The sequence below is a fragment of the Myotis yumanensis genome, unplaced genomic scaffold (genome assembly GCF_028538775.1).
Source record: "Myotis yumanensis isolate MYYU_CA2020_CCGP unplaced genomic scaffold, mMyoYum1.0.hap1 SCAF_11, whole genome shotgun sequence".
Lineage (NCBI taxonomy): Eukaryota > Metazoa > Chordata > Mammalia > Chiroptera > Vespertilionidae > Myotis > Myotis yumanensis.
In genome coordinates this window covers 9,680,499-9,699,061 of record NW_027223762.1, presented here as the reverse complement: position 1 = coordinate 9,699,061, position 18,563 = coordinate 9,680,499, and the positions used below count along the sequence as shown (strand labels likewise).

Sequence of the window (18,563 nt, the reverse complement as noted above, 5' to 3'; positions counted from 1 at the left end):
CTGGTCAGGGCACATACCCATGTTGGGGATTCCATCCCTGGTTGGGGTGCATACGAGAGGCAACTGATCAATGTTGCTCTCTCACATCAATGTCTCTCTCTTTCTCCCTCTCCCTTTCTTTCTCTCTGAAATCAATAAAAACATTCTCGGGCGAGGAATACAAAAACAAAACAAAAAGAATTAAAAAATAGGGCAGGCTTTGGGAGACGACAACAGTGCAGTCTGAGAAAAACCTGCTTCAGTGAGCGCAGGCAGAGAAAGTTGTTGGCTAAGGAGTTTTGAGAGAGGGTAAGGAAGAAGCTCATCATAGCCCATTATGAAGAACTCAGGGCCAGGAAAAGGCAGCCATGACCCCTTCATCCTCATGCTCACAAGCACCAGTAGGAATACTGGCTGATCTTGGTAGGACTCAGTGGGTATCCAGGGTAAAGTGTTGAGTCTCGCGAAGACCCAGTGTAGGACTGGGTGGCAAATTGGTGTTGTGACTGAGCAGGGGCCACACTGACAGAAGTGAGGAGGCTGGACCCATTACTGACAGGGACCTGGTGCCCTGGTGCTAGGGTGGGTGGTACCGGCTCCAGCATGCCTTGAGGAGCCTTCGGGACACTTCTATAATACTTAAAGCCAGCCTCTTTTGCAGGCAATGATACTGTTGTTTTTTTTTTCCTGCTCAATGATCATAGCTAACTGTTACAGAAAAGCCCAGGTCTGGTGCCATTACAAGATCTCCACACCCAGGAGAGGCCAGATTTTAAATTGTGGGTGGAGTCTAGAGGCGGGTGTGGTATGCAAATCAGTGTAAGAGGGATGTGTCTGCTTTCCTGGAACTCGCGCTGCTCCCCAAATAGAAAAACTGTCCATCCCCAGGGTCACTGGGAGGTTGGATGGCTAGAATGCTCCAGTGTTTGAAGCAGCTGGGCGATCTTTACAGGACTTTTCATGAGTCTTCAATTTTTCTTAGTGTAGCAAACAGGAAGAGCTTCTTCCCAATAAATAGTAGACTCTCTATCGCTCATGTGCTGAGAATTTTTGAAATTAACCTAACCACTACTTTACAGCAGAGCTTTCTTTTTCATAGCAATCGCGTGCTTTATAATCTTTTCCTTTGAAAGTTAAATCACAACTTAAAAAAAAATTTTGTGTTCAGCTTTGTGTCTTCTTCATTCTTGCGCGGGCGGGGGCGGCAGCGATGAAGGAGGCGCTTCGTGGGAAGAGTTGGTTCTTTGTGGCTCCGCCTTCCCGCTGGCCAGGGGTTTAGAAAAAGACCCTGCCTTGCTTTGTGTAAAGAGCAGGGTTCTCGTGTTTGCTCTTTTTAAAGCCTAACTGTGTGCCGGATACCGAGCAGATCTATTTGATCACACCTGTCACTCATTTTTACAGCCATGAAAAGTGCTACCCAAGTTCGGAGTCTCGCCTTCGGTTTCTCTGAGATTCCAACTCAGGTCACCTCGACCTCGTCACCGGGCACCCGCTCCATCCCCCGCCCTGGCTCCGAGCTCAGACCAAGGCACCTTGGGGTGATGGCGGGGACGCTGGGGTACCCGGGCCTGGCAGGGAGGGAGGGCTCCACCCGCGAGCCTTCGGGGGGTTTCCCATCCCCCTTCTCAGAGGGCTGGCTAGACCCGCGAACCATAGAGTCGACGCAGCCCAGAGCGCCCCTCCCCTGGCCGCCGAGTGACGTCACACCGCTGGGCGGGGCCTGCCGGAGGGGCGGGGGCACCGGAGAGCAGCCGGCGAGGGAAGGGCTGCCCGGCCCTGCAGCGCCCCGCAGCGGTCGCGGCCGGAAGCGGTCTCGTCGGCCCTGCGGCGCCGGAGCCCTGACGCACGGAGCTCAAGAGCGAGAACGGGAGAGAAAGGGGCAGACATGGCGGCTCCGCTCGGCTCCTGCTGAGGAGGGCGAAGCCGGTGGAGGGCTGAGCCGATTGCTTGGATCGCTGCTCCCGCCGCTCGCCACTTGCCTTCTCACGTCGACTTCGCGTCCCGCGCCCTCCTGTCGCCTGTCCTCGCCTGCGCTCCGCGGCGTCCGGGCGGGCTCGTCTCCCGGCCCGGCTCCCCGGGCCCTGACGCCCGGCCGGCGGGCCGCCTTCCACGGCTCCCCGGGCGCGGCGGGCGCGCTTGGACCCGTCCTGCTGGCCGGACCATGGTGAACACCCGGAAGAGCTCTCTGCGCCTTCTCGGGTCCAAGTCGCCTGGGCCCGGGCCTGGAGCCGGAGCCGAGCCTGGGGCGACCGGAGGCAGCAGCCATTTCATCTCCTCTCGGACCCGCTCCTCCAAGACCCGCGCTGCCAGCTGCCCCGCCGCCAAGGCCGGGGGAAGCGGCGGCGGCGTCGCTGCGGACGAGGCCCGGGTAAGCGATCGGCCCGCGTCCCGAGGCTGCGGGGCGGCCCGGCGCCCGGGCTTTGTCTGCCGGGCTGGGCAGGAAGCCTCCGGCGGAGCCCTCCCGGCGGCCGGAGCCCGGGCGTCGCGGGTGCGGGGCGGGTGGCACCGGCTGGGCAGGGCCGCGACAGCGCTGCCGGCCCGTGTCTTTTGTGTCGAGAACCGCCCGGGAGCCCGCGGGGAGGCTTCGGGGGGCCTCCGGGGGGCTGGCGGGCGGTCTGCTCTCCGTGCCCTTGTCCCGCCTTAGAGGAGAACCAACTCGCGGGGAGCGGGAGCGGGAGCCGGGCCGGCGTCCCGGGTGGCGGGTGGCGGGGCCGGAGGAGAAGTGAAAGTTTGCTGCGGTGGCCAACCTCGCAGGGTGTCAGCTCCTGCCGGTTCCGGCTCCCGCTCCCGCTCCCGCTCCGACCGTTTGCGGGCTGGCGAGCCAGTGCCCGGAGAGCTCCCGGTGCCGCCGGGCGGGGATGCTGAGAAAAGTTTGCAGCGGCTCCGACACCAACTTCCCAAACAAAACCCACGCCGCCGCCCCTCCCGGCGGGAGAGGTCGGACGGGGTCCCGGAGCTGGAGGGCCCGCCAGCCGCGGACCCAGGTTGGAGTTAGGGACCCCGGGGGGCTCTGGGGTCCGACAGGGGGCCCGCCCGCCCCGGGAAGCGGCCGGGTTGCCCGGCGGTCGTCCCCGGAGCGGGCGGCCTCTTGGAGGTCTGCGTGTTTTTGTTGCCGGGCATAGTTAGTTACCGAAGGCGAATGAGCGCCGTCAGGGTCACTGTTGCAAGAGCGATCATTCGAAGAAGGCCGTTGATGTAGCTTTTTTTTTTTTTTAAGTGATTGACATTTTAATACAGTGTAAAAACTCGAAGTCAGCGGTATGTTTGGTCGCTTTAGAGGAATCGGTAAGTTTGTATCATGAGATTTGGTTGAATTCAGGAGAGAGTATTGTTTTCGTCCAGAAAGAGGTTCATTTACCCAGGGTAATTGGGCTGGAAATTGCTGTTGGTTTGAAATGTGCCTTTAAATCCGCCCCATTTTGTTACTCTTATGGGAGGAAAGCCATATTTTATTTTTTTCTGCAGGACTCTACAAGATTATGGCTTATGTGTGCTTTCTCTCTGTATCTCCGTGACTTTTTCTCTGTATCTCACTCTGCCTCTCTGGCACTAATCAGAAATAAGCTGAGGTAAATACAACACATTTTACTGTGTAATTTCGAAGTATATTTACTATATCTTTGAAAATACATTTGGCTTTTATTTTGCAAAAACCTGGAAAATATTTTCAAAATTGTCTTAGACTATTCGGGGGCTGACTGATCTCTTAGGTTGAAATAAAGCCAAATCTGAAAGTTGTGCAAACTATTCAGAGTAATTATTCTGAAAAACTAGGCTTTCTGTAGAAAGTACTCCAAACATGTACAAGCTTACTGACTTACTGAAGCTAACATATATTTTAAAATGAAAATAAATTTAAGAAAGGTCTGTCTTCTACACTTAAGGGCAAATAAATATTTAAAGTATGAGCATTTAATTGTATAATGCTATCTGAGTGCCCAGTCTGTTAGAACTGTGTCTAAATTCATCTGATGCAATTGGCTCGTCTGTCGCTGTTCAGTTTGTGGTCCCATTTTTGAATTCATGGATAGCATGCTGCCTTACCCCCTGAGGAATGAGGTGAGGTAATTTGTCAAGCAGCTGTTATGGAGATGTTAAAAGGCAAGCAATCAATAATCTAATGTAGAAATGAATATCGGGTAGCTTTTAAATTGCTAGAATGAAACATATTGAAGCTCTTTCTAGAAGGATGCTAATGAAACTTTGTTTCAAGGACCCTTTTGAAATGTTTTAAAGACCATAAATAACAGGCTACTGAAGATTTACTTTGAAACTTTGTTTTTCAGTTTTAAGAAGATAATACAAACCTGGCCGTGGTAGATGATGGAATGATCTAATTACTTTCTCTGAGAAATTTTTAATAATTCTCTATCTTGATTAGTCCTTCAGAAGAGGATAAGTTGTAATTCTGATTTTCCAAGTTTATGGGTTATATTCTAGGGGAGCAGGCTGTATACCTCTTTGTTGCATATTTCTGAAGTGGATTGATTTGAGCCTGGCAAGCTCTTCCTCTCAAGTTGGTTTTATGTTACAAGAGTTTAGCACTCCCGGTTCACCCTTCTGGTGGCACTTAAAGCACCCTCTATGTGTGTGGGGTCTAAAGCCTTTGCTGGTGCCTGCAAAGACTTACTAGTATTTGATGGGAAATGGAGTTGCTCGCACTGTATTTATTCCTCTTTATGAGATTTATAATTGAGGAGGTTCCCCTTTCTCTACTTTTGTGTTATTTCTTCACTTTACACTTGATGCTGATTTCCCTCCCTCTTCCTTTTCTTCTGACTCTTTTTAGATTGTTTTATCCACGGTGTCTAGAGACATTTCATTTGGTTTAAAAAGGCATTGGACCATGAGCTATGCCTATAGTTTTGCTTTTCTTCCAAGTATGTGTAGGACGGGGAAATAAACATGATACGTTCCATAGGTTATTGGAACGATTTTCTTTCTTTCTTTTTTTTAAAATATATTTTATTGATTTTTTACAGAGAGGAAGGGAGAGAGATAGAGAGTCAGAAACAACGATGAGATGGAAACATCGATCAGCTGCCTCCTGCACATCTCCTACTGGGGATGTGCCCGCAACCCAGGTACATGCCCTTGACCGGAATCGAACCTGGTACCTTTCAGTCCGCAGCCGACGCTCTATCCACTGAGCCAAACTGGTTTCGGCTGGAACAATTTTCTTGTGCCCACACTTCTTAAATGTCAGATTGATTTGTGTTTTGCAGTTAGCTGTAATTACTTCTATGTACTTGGCTTTTTTTTGTTTGTTCATTTAACGTGTATAAAGTTTGACCTCTTTTAGGTCAGTTAATCTGACCATCAGTAATTAGCATTTATTTGCTCCACCTCAGAGTCACTCTCAGCAAACAATCTGCGACTGTATTCGCAGAGTTGGAAAGCAGTCTTTGAAAAATATTTCATCTCTTTCATTGTTCTGTCAGGTTTGTTTGCAGGTGCTTTTGGCTTTGTCACTAGTTTTTTGTACTTTTTGAGATGGTCATTGACTCTGAGTCCACATGTTAGCTGAGAGGATGAAAATATTTTGAGTAATTTTATAAGTAAGCTTGCTTTATTTTACTTTTATTTAAAAAAATCTGTGGGTCCTTCTTTATTATCACTCTACAATTATTCTTTACCACCCTGTACTTATTCTTTTCCAGCACTCATACATTTGCCAACATAACACAAACAGAGTAGTTGAAGTTGGGGATTAACATGGAAAGGAAGCCTGAGAGGGACATGGGACATGGGACATGTAATGTTTATTTTTCCTTATGTCAAATTCACATGGAGCACCATATAGGTGATATTGAGTAATATGTTAAGCAGTGTTCTCTGTCACAATTTTGAACCATAGTAGCAGTGGAGTTCATGGAGTTCGAATACTATATACACTTACAGTTTTTTTAGGTCATGGGTGAAACAACACCTGTAGAAGTGAATGCCTATTAATTCCTAAGTTATTTTTCCTGGCAGTCTTTTAACCATCCTTTGATATGTCCTTGATTGCATGTCTCTTAAATACATAATCATAGATAAACCAGTAACCTCTGGAAACCAGCTAGACAGGTGGTGGGATTACAGCTTGTTATGAGAACTCATGAGCCCAACCACTGTCAGCACCTGAGTAGAGTGGTTTTGTCTCTTCAAGGAGTCACTTCAGAGAAGTGCTGCATGACTTTGAATTGTATACTTAGCATTTCTTTTTGGATATACACAATGAAGTTTCATTACTCAGTGTGTTACTGAATTGATTTCTTGATATTTGGGTTTTTAGTTTTGTACTAGGAATGTTTTATATTTCTGTTAATGTCCCTTCACTGGGGGAGGATTTTTGTGAAAAATGAGTCACTGAGGCTTTTTGGATAAAAAGTTCTATGGAAGCGCAAAGTTAGGGAGAAAACCATACATAAAATGTGTTAACTTTATTTAAATATAAGCTAGAGATTTTTGGAGAGTTAAATATTTTATGTGGCTTATATCAAACAATAGAAAAGACATCACATTAAATTTAATAGGCTGTAATTTGTGTTATCTTTTAAATATTTTGAGTATATGTTATAAGATTATAAACTTCGGTTCTTTTGAACTCTATTTTGGTATTATTTTTTTTCATTTTTAGATTGCTATAATTTTATCTGCAGGTAGGAAATATATACCTTTGGTTAGGCCCCCCCCCCCCCCCCCCCCCCGGTTCTTTTATTACAGTAGGCTGTAAGATCCATGAGAGCAGGCTCTGTCTTATTTTCACCCGATTGTTGTATTCCCAGGCTTGGTGCAGCATCTGACACATAGAAGATGCTTAGTAAATATCTGTTAAATGAATGAAATAGCATAGTAAGGAGCGTCTCTTTTGTGAAAATCATGATGTTCGAACTTTGAGAATAGAGGATAAATAAAACACAGTTTCTATCTTCAGGACTCTAAGTATGCACAGTGATATATATAATATGAGAAATTATTATTTTATGTTCTTTGTTCATCCTCATCTGAGGATATATTTTTAAAAATAATGTTTTTATTGATTTTAGAGAGAGGAAGGGAGAGGAAGAGAGAGAGAGACACATCAATGAGAAACATCAATCAGCTGCCTCCTGCATGCCCCCTACTGGGGATCTAGCCCACAACCCGGAATGTGCTCTCTGATAACTCTTTAAGGACAGATAGTCTTCCTGGCTGGCCTGGCTCAGCTGGTTGGGTTTGCCGATTGGATTCCTGGTCTGTGCACAAGTGGGGGTTTTATGGGGGAGGTGCCGTGCAGGAGGCAGCTGATTGATGTTTCACTCTCACATCAGAGTTTCTCTCCCTCTCCCTTCCTCTCTCTATTAAAAAAATCAATTAAATAAACAGAGATCGTCATGATCACAGCTGTATCCTGAGTGCCTACAATAGTGCCTGCTAGATATTGTTCAATAGTTTTTGAGTGAATGAATGAAAAGTGTGCCTCATTTTAAATTATTTTTATATGGACAATTTTCATTTTACTTATTGCATTTTGCCTGTCTGACCATTTGGTGGTAACCTAATAAGGAGAGGAGTAAATCATGCCAGGGTTTAATGCTGTTTCATTTAATCCATGCAACAACCCTGTAAGACAGGTGAATAGGTACTCCTATTTTACAGCTAAGGAAATTGAGTTGCTGAAGAGATTAAATGGCCAGTAGAAGGCCAAATAGGTAATATCTAAATCTAGTTCTGGTTCAATGGCCAGTGGGAGCCAAGTAGTAGGGATAATACCTAAATCTAGTTCTGTCTTCTCCACTTGTATATCACAGTCTCATGTGTATTTGTCACTACTCTGATGCTGTTCAATCAGTGGTTTCTACAAATATCTGGAAAAGTGAAGAAGGCAGCTGTTGTATAGTCAGGAAGTTCTGTGCACGCTGTGCGTAGACAGATTTTTACTAGACTATCTGGAGTTGTGTCTAGGATTGCATTGGGACTGAAAGTGGGAACAGTAGCCTGTAGGGAGATGAAATATAGAACAGCGATTTTCAGTAATTGCTCGCTGCTTGATTTCAGGGGGTGGGTGTAGGGAGAGGAGCAGGCATATTGTGAGATCATTTAGCAATATCCTTGCTTCCCAATATTTTAAAAATAGCTTGGGAAAAAAATCCCTATAAAGAGACTTAGTTTGGGGCTTGTGGTCTCCAATAGAGGTGTACTTGTGTTACCATCTTTCCCTCTGCTTGGTGATACTGATTTATTAGTGTGTACATTTTCTTCTATGCTCTGGGAATTATTTATCTCTGGGGTATGCACATGTTTTCCATTTGAGAAAAATGTTCATACTTGAAACATCTTGAAAAGACATTATATAGCATATTTATGTACGAAGATAGATATTAGTGAATTAAACATCTTTAGCATTATTAGTTTGTGTCTGTATTCTAGGACCCAAATCAGGATCTCCGAAGTGGTGGGGCTTCAGATACTCATAAAATATGTTCTCTAAACTTGCCAGACAGGTATTTGTGAGGTAATAAAGCCTAACTTTTGGTGGTGGGTCTTGCTTTTTTCCTTTGTTCTTGTATTCAATCAACAAATGTTTATCAGGCAGCTACAATATTAAAATGTAAGTGCCATGTGGGCAAGCATTTTAGTCTCTTTGGTTCACTGTTTTAGGGCTGCCATGTTGCACCAGTCAAAGAGGCACCATTCATACTGTAGTCTATGCAAATGACTAGTTGTGCAGTGCATTCCTTGTGTGTTAAATGCTGCAAATAATATCCTCATACAGTGTCCTTTGGGGACTTGGTTTGGGAATTTCTTTGAGATACCCAGGAATGAAGTAGAGTATTCATGTACTTAACATAAATAAAGCCTCGCCCTTGCCAGTATGACTTAGTGGATGGAGCATTGGCCTGTGGACCAAAGGGTCCCTGGTTCCATTCTTGTCAAGGGCATGGTCAAGGGCACGTACCTCGGTTGCAGGCTCCTCCCCGGCCCTGGCCCTGGTCAGGGCTCGTGCAGGAGGCAACCAATCGATGTGTTTCTCTCACATTGATATTTCTCTCTGTCTTTCCCTCTCTTTCTTTTTTTTTTTATTGTTTCTTTTCTTTTTCTTTTTATTTTTTTTATTAAATCTTTATTGTTCAGATTATTACATTTGTTCCTCTTTTTTCCCCCCATAACTCCCCTTCTTCCAGCTCCCACCCCACCCTCCGCCCTCACTCCCCACCCACTGTCCTCATCCATAGGTGCACGATTTTTGTCCAGTCTCTTCCTGCATCTCCCACACCCCTTTCCCCCCAAGAATAGTCAGTCCATTCCCTTTCTATGTCCCTGATTCTATTATAATCACCAGTTCATTCTGTACATCAGGTTATTTATTCACTTGATTCTTAGATTCATTTGTTGATAGATGTATATTTGTTGTTCCTAATTTGTATCTTTACCTTTTTCTTCTTCTTCCTCTTCTTAAAGGATACCTTTCAGCATTTCATATAATACTGGTTTGGTGGTGATGAACTCCTTTAGCGTTTCCTTATCTGTGAAGCTCTTTATCTGACCTTCAATACTGTATGATAGCTTTGCTGGATAAAGTAATCTTGGTTGTAGGTTCTTGCTATTCATCACTTTGAATATTTCTCGCCACTCCCTTCTGGCCTGCAAAGTTTCTGTTGAGAAATCAGCTGACAGTCGTATGGGTATTCCCTTGTAGGTAACTGAGTTTCTTTCTCTTGCTGCTTTTAAGATTCTCTCTTTGTCTTTTGCTCTTGGCATTTTAATTATGATGTGTCTTGATGTGGTCCTCTTTGAATTCCTTTTGTTTGGGGTTCTCTGCGCTTCCTGGACCTGTAAGTCTATTTCTTTCACCAGGTGGGGGAAGTTTTCTGTCATTATTTCTTCAAATAGGTTTTCAATATCTTGCTGCCTCTCATCTTCTGGTACCCCTATAATTCTGATGTTGGTACGTTTGAAGCTGTCCCAGAGGCTCCTTACACTATCTTCATATTTTGGGGTTCTTTTTTCATTTTGCTTTTCAGGTTGGGTGTTTCTCGCTTCTTCGCATTTCAAATCTTTGACTTGATTCTTGCGCTCTTCTGGTCTGCTGTTGGGAGTCTGTATAATATTCTTTATTTCAGTCAGTGTATGCTTACTTTCTAGATGGTCCTTTATCACACCATCGAGGGTCTCATTAGATTTCCTGTACATCTCATCAAGTTTATCGACAGACTCCAGAAGCCTCTTGAGAGACCTCAAAAGTGTGGTTCTGAACTCAATATCCTCCCTTGATAGTTTTGTCCTGTTTCTTTGTCTCCGCATTTTTTTACGCTTTCTTGGTACACCCCATAGTGGTCTTTGTGTGCAGTCTTGTTGTAGTTAAGCCTTGATTGTTATAGTTAATACTAGAGGGATTTGACCTCCAGGCCGACTGGCTGTGATAATCAGCTGTGTTTGCAGTGGAAGAACTTGTGTCCTCTAGCGAGGTGCTAATCTAGCCTTTGCCTGAGGCTATCCGGCAAATGCCTTTGTGCAGGGCTTGGGCGGGGCGGGTCCCACAGGATCAACAGGGCGGAGGAGGGAGCAGTTATGGCTGCCCTCAGTCAGTCCCCAGGGGCTCTGCCTCTCTGTCCCAGCAACAGCTGCAAACCTCGGAGGGACCGAAGCCAGACAGTCCTGCTTCTCCCATTAGAGTCTGGGTCCCTAGAGACTCGCCCGGATCTGGAGCTCAGAGTCTGAGGCTCCCTCCGGATTGAAACAGACAACCACGCCCTCAGCCACCAGCCCGCGCCTTAGTATTTTACTTCAGCACTGCGCCTCCTCTGATTCTCGGTTCCTCCTAGTTGTAGAACTTCCATTCAGCCAGCCTTCCTGTGGTTCTGGATGATGTCCGTTCCGTCTTTTAGTTGTATTTTTGAAGTGGTTGTTTGAGGCAGCAAACTCCGGCGTTAACCTATGCTGCCATCTTGGTTTCTCCCCCCCCCCCCCCCCCCTCTTTTCTACTCTCTAAAAATCAATGGAGAAATATCCTTGGTGAGGATTAAAAAAAAAAAATTGCTCTAGTTTCAACTTCTAGGAGTAGTATATACAGGTTCCTGTATCTTCACACCCTGCCAATATTAGGAATTTTGTATATTTTTAATTGCTCTTCTTTGATTACTAATGAGTATGAGCAACTCTTAATGTCCTTAGTATTTTTAAATTTCCTCATTTCTGAAATGCTTATTGATATTTTTTGCCCATTTTTCTCTTTTCTGCTGGATTTGCTATATTTTCTTATTTTCCAAGAGTATTATTTATCAGTGACTTAAAAAAATTTTTTTTTATTGATTTCAGAGAGGAAGGGAGAAGGAGAGATAGAGATAGAAACATCAATGATGAGAGAGTATCGTTGATTGGCTGCCTCCTGCACCTGTACACTGGGGATGTACGCTGGGGATCCAGTCTGCAACCCAGGCTTGTGCCCTGACCAGGAATGGAACTGTGACCTCCTGGTTCCTAGGTTGAAACTCAACTACTGAGCCATGCCGGCTGGGCAAGATCAGTGACTTTTAACCTTTCTTGTTTCATAGTAAGGGATACTGTTTACATTGTGACCTGTACACACATGTAGTTTTACCTTTTTTTTTTTTTTTTTTAAATATATTTTATTGATTTTATACAGAGAGGAAGGGAGAGAGATAGAGAGTTAGAAACATCGATGAGAGAGAAATATCGACCAGCTGCCTCCTGCACATCTCCCACTGGGGATGTGCCCGCAACCCAGGTACATGCCCTTGACCGGAATCGAACCTGGGACCTTTCAGTCCGCAGGCCGACGCTCTATCCACTGAGCCAAACCGGCTTTGGCAGTTTTACCTTTTTTATTTAGGTCTTTGATTTATCTTATTGATTCTACTAGACAACCTTTCCCTTTGAAGAGTCATTTTATAATGCAATAATTTCTATGTATGTTCTTTTCTGATCTCTTTATTCTTTTGTGTTGGTTATTTTTGTGGCAGTGCCATATTATTTCTATGACTGTGGTTTGAGATATGTCTTAATATTTTAAAAGGCAAGCTTCTCCTCTTTCTTTTCTTTTTCTTTTTTTATAGCAAAGATGGAGATTATTGAAGAACAAGTACAGACTCCCATGTGGGGAGAGGGAAAGAGTCCCATAGAATGGACTCCCACGTGGGCAGGGGGAAAGGGTCCCCCCTCCTCCTTATTTTCGAAATTGACCTAGATATTCAGGGATCTTTATTTTTTTTTTCATGTACATTTCCAATTAAGATCAGAGTTCCTCAAAAAATCCAACTAGAATTTTGATTGAGAATGTATTTGAATTCCTAGATTAATTTGCAGAGAATTGCCACCTTTGTAGTAAATTGTCAAAGCAAGGCATATCTCTCATATAACAAACACAGTTTGTGTATTTCTTGTGGAATTTGATGCTTTCTTTGTGACCTAATATAGTGTCAGTAATGTTGTTTGTGTGCTTGAGAAAAATGTGTATTTCTGTTAGATGTAGAAAAATAAAAATATACTAGAGGCCCAGTGCTCAAAATTTGTGCACAGGTAGGGTTCCGAGGTCTGGCCGGTGATCAGGGACAATTGGGGCCTTTCGGCTGCCAGCCTGGGCCTTCCTTTGTTCCTCGCTGCCCCCTGGTGGTTAACGCATGTCATAGTGAGTGATCGAACTCCTGGTCTCCCGGTCGAACTCCTGAGGGGATAATTTGCATATTAGGCTTTTATATGTAGAAATGATAGGAAACATTAAGAGATGGAGTATTTAGTATGAGTTTATTGATTATTCAGATAAACTCCTATTTTGTTCCATATTAAGATTCTACTTAACTTTTTTATTGTTCAAATTCTCCTAGGATATGTATAAATTAACTTTATTTTAAAATAGTTTCTGATTTTTTTCTTGCTTTATTCTTTGACATATAGGTTATTGAAGTATATTGCTTACTTTTCTAAACAGTTGGGCATTTATTTTCTAATTATCTTTTTGTTATTTACTTATAGTTTAATACAAGTATGTTCAGAGAACTTACTCTATATAATTTGTTCTGATTTATATTTGCTACCCTATTTATGCTTAGTTTTGGTAACTGTTCCATGTATGCTTTATTGTTATTTATTGCCCTTAAGACCTAAACTTCTAGGTTTTTTAAATTCATATATTTTTAAAATTATATTTCCTCTAACCACATACTTTTTAACATGCTCTTGTAATGTTCCACTTCCCTTTCTGCCCTATATTATCTAAAATTTTCTTTTTTTAAAATTTTCACCAGAGGAGTGAGGATATTTTTTCCATTGATTTTAGAGAGAGTAGAATGGAAGGGGGAGGGGAAAGAGAGAGAGAGAGAGGGAGAAAGAGAGAGAGAGAGACTGATGTGAGAGAGAGACATTGATTGGTTGCCTTCCATATGAGCCCCAACTGGGGGCAGAGATCAATCCTGCAACCCAGGTATGTGCCCTTGACTGAAAATTGAATCCAGGACCCTCTGGTTTGTAGGCCGACACTCTAACCACCTAGCAACTCTGGTCAGAACTAGTATTTTCTGATTAAAAACAACAATATATATATTTTTATTGATTTCAGAGAGGAAGAGAGAGGGAGATAGAAACACTGTCTCCTGCATGCTCCACACTCGGGATCCAGCCTGCAACCCAGGCATGTGCCCTGACTGGGAATTGAACCGTGAACTCCTGGTTCATAGGTCAATGCTCAACCATTGAGCCACGCTGGCTAGGCTTCTGATTTTTTAAAAAATGGTTTGTACTTTGCTTTTTCTTTGGAATTTTTTTTAGTAACAATACATTTTACTAAGATACCAATTTGATTATCTATTTTACTGTGTGGCAAAATATTTTATTTTTATTTAAAAATTAAGAAATAAATATTTCAAACAATATGGATGTTCATTAAAAAAAATAAAAAAGGGACGTTCCCCTGCTCCCTTAATTCCTCCAGTTTGTTCTTCCTAGGAATAAACACTGTTAAAACTGGTGTACATTTTTCCAGACTATTGTATTTATATGTGTATATTTTTGACAGAAATGGAATCATACTCTATATACTACTTACGTTAACTAATTTTTTAAAGTTAACTTTGTGTCATGTACATTCTTAAGTATCCATTTTTCTTAATGGCTTTCTAATATTTTGTTGTATCATTGTGTGATCCAGTCATTTGGCTGTTCCCTGTTGTTACACGGTTAGGTTGCCTCCATACTCTTTTTTTTTTAATTTTTTATCCTCATCCAAGGATATGTTTATTGATTTTAGAGTCAGAAACATTGATCGGTTGCCTCCTGTACCCACAACCTAGGTATGTGCCCTGACTGGGAATCAAACCTGCAACCTTTTGGTGTATAGAACCACCTGACCAGGGCACCTCTGTATTTTTAATATTATAAGTAATGTAGCAGGAAATGACCTTTCTCTTTTAGGTGAAGTGGAATTATTGGATTAAAGATATATGTATTTTAAATTTTTACAGGTTTTACCAAATTGTACTATTAAACAGGCTAAAGCAGTATATACCCTACTCCCCAATACTCTAAGCACCTTAAATTTTTATATCTTTTGCTGGTTGATTTAAGGAGTTAGGCTTTAACTTCCTTGAAGGACAGAGACTATCTTATCAAGTATCTTTAGTATCTGACACAATAATAGGTGCTTAATACATTTGCTTTGTGGAAAGAATGAATCACTGAAGATAATTAATAAACTTACGAAGTTCTATTAATCCTACAAAGCCTTGAAACAAGTATCCTTATTTGAGTCTGTATCTATTTATAACTTACACTACCTCACCTGGTTCTTCTAACAATTTTCTGAGGTAAATAGTTGAATTACAATGGTATGCTGTAGTATAAGACTGGTGCTGTCAAACTTTTAAGCTTGGCATTTTTCAGTGCCCACATTGTCTGTCTGTCTCTCTTTCTCTCTCTCTCTTTCTCTCATTTTAACTATATGATATTTTCAGATTAAAAGAATTACCAGGAAGAAAAATGCACTTTAAATTATAATGGTCTATTTTTATCTTTTTACAATGCCTAAGCTTATTTCTGTGTATTTTTCCCCTTTCCATATTATTTCATGATGATTGTTTAGAAATATTAAACTTGTAAGCTAGCACTCTTGTGATATTTGAGGAAAATTTAGGACATTGTGTGTCCTTGAGTTTTAGGACTTTGTAGAATAGTATTAGCCCTGAGTAAATAAGCAGTAGTGAGAGTTTTGTTTTCTGCAGTCATGGTAACTGTTGCCTCTGTGCATTCGTTTTACAAATGAAAGCAAAAGAAATTGACTCTACTGCTAAGCTTTCAATAGGAAATCTTACTTTTTTTTAAAAGGCAGAAAAAGGCTGTTCTATAAAGGAAATTGTAAAACATTGATTGCACCCATACACTTTCTGATCTAGCCTGGGGGATATCCTCATTCTTTTTCCTGTCTCTCCTAGGATCTTTTTTGCAACAGTTATCTTTCTCTTTAAAATTTAATTTTATTTTAATCTCTTCTGTGATTCCTTTTCTTCTATTTACAAGAAACCAGGTCATCTTATCTTTTTCAAAAAGGAAATTCTTCCCTGACTTCTTTGACTTTGTGACCTCCTTAGACTATTTTTAATTGTCTTTCTTAATTCTGAGACTTCCTATAAAACTAGCTCTGTAGTCATCATCTATACTTTCTCACCACCCAGTTCTTCATCTAGTGATTTCCAGTCAGCATTTTGCAGAAATTGTCCTATCAGAAGGTACAGTGACTAATTTACTTAGTAGATTACCAATGCACAGGCTTATCAGTTTTCCTTCTGTTTGGTCGTTTTGGAGCAAACTTCCATTCTCCCTGTTTTAATGAGACACTATTTTTCTTTAGTTTATATGAGATCCTTTCTGCTCATCCCTTTAATGCAGCCGTTTTAAAAGATTTTGCCGTTTGCCTTTTTGTTTTTTTCATTCTTATATTACCTATGATTCTTCTATTACCATTTCATATCTCTAGTTCTCACTTATTCTTACTCAGAGCTGCATTTCCTACAACCTGATAGACATCTCCCTAGATTTCTGGCTAGAATTCTAAACCTAACTTTCAAAATCAGAATTCAGCATTACATTTCTTCATTAAACATCTGTCCCCTGGCCTCCCCCTACACCCACTAAAAATCAACAACCACTTTTTATACTTGCCCTATTGTCTTAATTTGAATAGAGGTTTCACTAATATCTTAGTTATTTTGCTTTCTGGAATCAATTTCTTATTTTCTACTTTTACAATTCTAGATGAGGCCACCATCAAGTCTTGAATTAATTTAGTGGCCTGCTAATTTATTTGTTTCCTTCAGTTTCTCATTTTTTAATGCTATGTTTGGAAATATTCTTTTAGTTTTTACATTACAGTCCAGGTTCTGAATTTCTGACAAATTCTGATCTGGGCATGAAGCCTTCCCTGAAAACCTATGTAGCATAAAAATCTCCTCTGTTTCATTATTCTCAAGGTCTTTTGTCTAATTGTATGTGATTTGTGGTAGAATAGTGGTCAGTATTTGTGGTAGCTGATGAGACTTAAGGATAAAATGATTTTTTCAAATTGGAAAAATTATCTAACTATTTTAGAAGATTAGAGTTTAGAGAAAAATGTCACTTAGGTTGGATGACTATCTTTTCATTGTACTTTTACTTTTGTAGTAGCATTTGACACTTACTATAGTACTATCTATTGTTCCTTTGACCATTCACTCCATTATTATGTTGTTATGAAATAAAGTCCACATCATTTATGATGTTTTCCTTCATCTCTACTAGCAGTTCTTATTTTTAATTTTTGCTTTCAGAGAATTGTATACTTATAGTACTTAATATAATATGTTATCTGTCATCACTATGACTGTTTGTGAATCCAATAAATTATATATTGAGTTCAAATAGGTCTTAATCCATTTTACCACTGCTCCCATGTCTTATATACACAGTAGGTTCTCAATAAACGTTTGTTAAGTGAAATTATTCTCTTAGTCTGAGATACCTTTCTTATTCATGAATTGAAATGACTGTGACATAGATTGCTAAATGACTGTGGGTAGATTGCAAAACCTCTCTTAAACTTTTTCGCCTGAAACTAGTAACGCCTTTCCTCAAAGGATTAGGTTATAATTAACAGCAAAATGCTTTGAAGATGAAAAAGTTAAAGTTGAACCTGTGATTATCCTATTAAAGGTAAGCTGTTAGTATCAGTTTTGTAGGTAAAAGCTTTCCCAAAGCTTGAAGTTACTAAAATGGTGCTGAAGTAATCACTTTGCACATATGTACATCTTGTTCATTTGCTTTACTTAAATCTCTAGATTTCTTTAGAGGGAGGGATCTTTTTGTAATGCTGTTTATTCTGAGGTTTCTGTCACAGAGCCAAGTAAAGATTGAAACCCTTCCATAAGAGAAGTACTATAGTTCAGTGCAGCAGTTAGGATGATGTGCCTCATATTATACTTAAAAGTGTATTATGTGCCAGAGGTCCTCAAACTTTTGTGTACTAAGAATCATTTGGAGGCCCTCGTTAAAAATATCTGACCTCAAGAAATTCTAGTTTAACAGGTTATGTTTATTCAGTGAGCAATTCAGGTGACTTCTGGTTCAGGTAGTATGTGGACAGCACTATGAGAGGTGCTTTGAATGGAACTGAAAAAAGCCAGTAGAATATGAGAGACTGACCAGTAAACATATAAACTCATTTAAATAGATAATCAGAGTTATAGAATAACTCAAATTATTTCAAGTTATTATATAATAACTAAAATATTTCATTAATTTTTCTTTATTTCAATAAGTACTTTAAGTACATAGTACTTATTCCCAGGGTATGTTTGTGAAACTTTATTACCTATATATGCTTCATGAAAAAAGAGACTTGATCAAGTAAATTTGTGAGATGTCCTATACTATCTTTCATACTTGGAAATTTACGCTGCATATTAACATATTCAAAACTTTTAGAAGCCTTGCAGCCAAAAACCTTGGACCTCATTGATTCTGAAATTTATTTCTAATTAGCCTTCCTTTGTTTCCCCTAATAATTTCCTTTTCCCCCTCCATAATAATTCCTATTAATAATTTATTGAACAAATTTGGGTAAGTCTTGCCTTTTTTTGGCTTGCTATTGTGTGGAATTAAAAAGAAATAGGATGCTTACCTGGCAGGGGAGATACCATGATCACGAAGGTGGTTTTCCCAGGGTGAGGCTTATCCATTGCACTCCGGATGTGTTGACCTCTGCGATTTCCCCAAATGTGGGAAACTCGATTGCATAATTTGTGGTAGTGGGTGACTGTGTTCGAGCTCTCCCCTGGAAAAAAAAATATAAAAGGGTCATTTTTTCTAAAATTAAAGAACTTAAAATCTTGTTAGAATCTCAAGACTTGGATCCTGAATATTACTTAAATACCAGGTAAGCTGTTAATATCAGTTTAAAAAAATTTTTTTAATATATTTTTATTGGTTTCAGAGAGGAAGGGAGAGGTAGAGAGTGAAACATCAATGATGAGAATCATTGATCGGCTGCCTCCTGCACGCCCCCTACTGGGGATCAAGCCTGCAATCTGGACATGTGCCCTTGGGACCATTCAGTCTGATGCTCTATCTATCCACTG

At 41.2% G+C, this 18,563-nt stretch overlaps 1 protein-coding gene and 1 non-coding gene across 5 annotated transcripts in view; both read left to right on the top strand.

The window, feature by feature from the left end:
- Window positions 1-1,851: 1,851 nt before the first annotated feature.
- Window positions 1,852-18,563, top strand: part of ATAD2B (ATPase family AAA domain containing 2B) — a 120,831-nt gene continuing 104,119 nt past the window's right edge. For all 4 annotated transcript variants that reach the window (XM_070428758.1, XM_070428759.1, XM_070428757.1 and 1 more), the window contains exon 1: window positions 1,852-2,347. In XM_070428758.1, coding sequence (XP_070284859.1) covers window positions 2,141-2,347 — 207 coding nt within the window. In that variant the 5' untranslated portion in view covers window positions 1,852-2,140. The remainder of the gene's footprint in view (window positions 2,348-18,563) is intronic.
- Window positions 18,099-18,262, top strand: LOC139020220 (U1 spliceosomal RNA). The gene has a single exon (XR_011473233.1). It is a non-coding gene; the product is annotated as a U1 spliceosomal RNA (small nuclear RNA).